Genomic DNA, 2,500 nt, shown 5'->3' with positions numbered 1-2,500 from the left:
GTAACATGATCATATTCTATAATTTTTGGGCATTTCCTTTTTTTATTAGGGAAATTTTCAATAGAAGAAATAAAAGGTGAACATAACTCAAGTTAAATTTGATTCTTGGAAACAATGACAAATTAGAAACACGAGACAATTAAACACATCTCACTTGAATTTTACGTGTTGTTTTAATGCAGCAATTTGCTTGAAGGAATTTTGGTTATAAATATGAGGGAATGTGATTGATGTAGTGAGGTGTGATCATACAGCCTCAATAAGCATTTAGATATTCAAGAATATATATATATATATATATATATATATATATATATATATATATATATATATATATATATATATATATATACTCTTACATATCTAACAGCTTGTTAAGACTAGGTGGTGTTACTGTTTCATTCTTATGTATGTCAAAATTAACTTGGTCAAGCTACCCCTTCTCGTACAGAATGTCCATTGCACTAAACATTTGGGTGCATTATCCCAAGAATATGGGTGCATCGTCTCAAGGATAAGGGTTCATTACCCAAAGAATATGGGTCCATTACCCAAAGAATATGGGTTTGATACTCCAAGAATATGGTTCCGTTACCCCAAGAATAGGGGGCCATTATCCCAAGAATATGGATCCTTTACCTCAAAATTATGTTTACATTATCCCCAAGAATAAGGGTCCATTACCCCAAGAATATGGGTCCATTACCCAGGGATATGGGTTCATTACCCCAAAGATATGGTTCAATTCCCATAAGAATATGGTTACACTACCGCCAAGAATAGGGGGCCATTATCCCAAGAATATGGTTACTTTACACCAAGAGTATGGGGCCATTATCCCAATAATATGGATCCATTACCCCAATAATATGGGTCCATTACTTGAAGGAAATGGGTCCATTACCCGGAAAAACAAAGAAATATTCGTCTTCTGAAGAATGATTCGAACTTATATAGGTGATATTACAATGAGGATGCACTAACTTCCAAAACTATAATGAGATATATAAAACTAATTTCTCTTATATGTCCATCGAATTCAAATATATTTGATCATATGTGGAATTCAATGATCACATTTACAAGGTATACAACATATGACCTCCCAACGTCCGTGGATATATTGGATATGCTTGTCACTTTTAAACCTTAATCCCATTAAATAAATTCTTGATAGAATAACATCTTTATAATTACCTAATGTAGAATCTAAATCGTGAATTGTTACAAGAAAGCTTTAGTCCTACGTGACATATATAAAAACTGAAATTATATGAAGCGAGACAATATTTTTAGTTTATATATGAAAAATCTATTTTAATATGGCTACTGTTCTTAGAATGTTTTATTTTGATTGTTCTTTATTTATTTATTTCCTAATTTCCTTTCCTCACTGGGCTACTTTTCCCTGTTAGAGGCCATGGGCTCATAACATCCTGCTTTTCCAACCATGGTTGTAGCTTAGCTATTAATAATAATAATAATAATAATAATAATAATAATAATAATAATAATAATAATGAAATTGGTTACTCAGCAATTGTAATACAGACATAGTGCTGAATTTATTCGTATGTTTTAATGTTATAAATTCCAAGTGTTCTTGGTAAGAATGATAATTATTATCATGTTATGAAATATTCAAAGCCTTTGTTTTTAATTAATTGTAACTCACAGGAAGTCTGAGCTACCAAAACACACCTTCTTTAAGCAATTATTTAAACAAAAACAGTTTTTATAATGTTATAGATATATTAAAAAAATATTTAACTTGTTAAATTCGTTTTGAAATTCAATTTTCTCTTCTGGTAGATCAATGTTAGAATTAAGATTCAATTATACAATATATGTCAAATTACTTGAAAGATCTTATGCATTTAGTTATAGCAACAGCAATCGCCAGTGGTTGTATATCTTTGTATTTTATTCGTATTTCTGTAAATAAAAAAAAAAACGTTTTATCGTTCTGTGATCAATTATTAGGTAATTATTCTTATGCTGATAATTTGTATTTATCTGTTTCTACATTCCTTTAACAGGGGTTGACAACAACACTATATCATCTGTACAGAGAGAGAGAGAGAGAGAGAGAGAGAGAGAGAGAGAGAGAGAGAGAGAGAGAGAGAGAGACCTATATCCTTAAACTTAAATGGTTTACTTATATCTTTTCGTTTTGGACAGGGGATCACAAGAAGCCAGAATTCCTTCGTATCAATCCTTTTGGGAAAGTTCCTGCAGTCCAAGATGGTGACCTTCGCATCAATGAGAGGTTAGTTTGGCCGTTTATTGCCTTCGCCAAAATCGAAGATTTTGCGAAGGGTATGTTTTCACCCCTGCCTGTTTGTTTGTTTGTTAGCAACTTTACACAAAATCTACTGTACCGATCCTTGTTTTGGTCTCCGGCTCTGTCAGTCCCGTTATGGTCATATATGTCTGGACTGTTGGTGATGGACCTTATACACGTTGGCAATAAGGTCCCATCTTGCGTGGTGTTGAGGTT

At 32.2% G+C, this 2,500-nt stretch overlaps 1 protein-coding gene across 1 annotated transcript in view; it reads left to right on the top strand.

Moving 5' to 3' along the window:
* The window catches only part of LOC137646797 (glutathione S-transferase theta-1-like), an 8,926-nt gene that overhangs the window by 579 nt on the left and 5,847 nt on the right, over positions 1 to 2,500 (top strand). The window contains exon 2 of the mRNA XM_068379887.1: positions 2,182 to 2,269. Coding sequence (XP_068235988.1) covers positions 2,182 to 2,269 — 88 coding nt within the window. The remainder of the gene's footprint in view (positions 1 to 2,181; positions 2,270 to 2,500) is intronic.

The sequence above is a fragment of the Palaemon carinicauda genome, chromosome 9 (genome assembly GCF_036898095.1).
Source record: "Palaemon carinicauda isolate YSFRI2023 chromosome 9, ASM3689809v2, whole genome shotgun sequence".
In the NCBI taxonomy this organism is placed as follows: Eukaryota; Metazoa; Arthropoda; class Malacostraca; order Decapoda; family Palaemonidae; genus Palaemon; species Palaemon carinicauda.
Note: the sequence above shows the minus strand (reverse complement) of the source record. Positions and strands in the feature narration are given on the sequence as shown.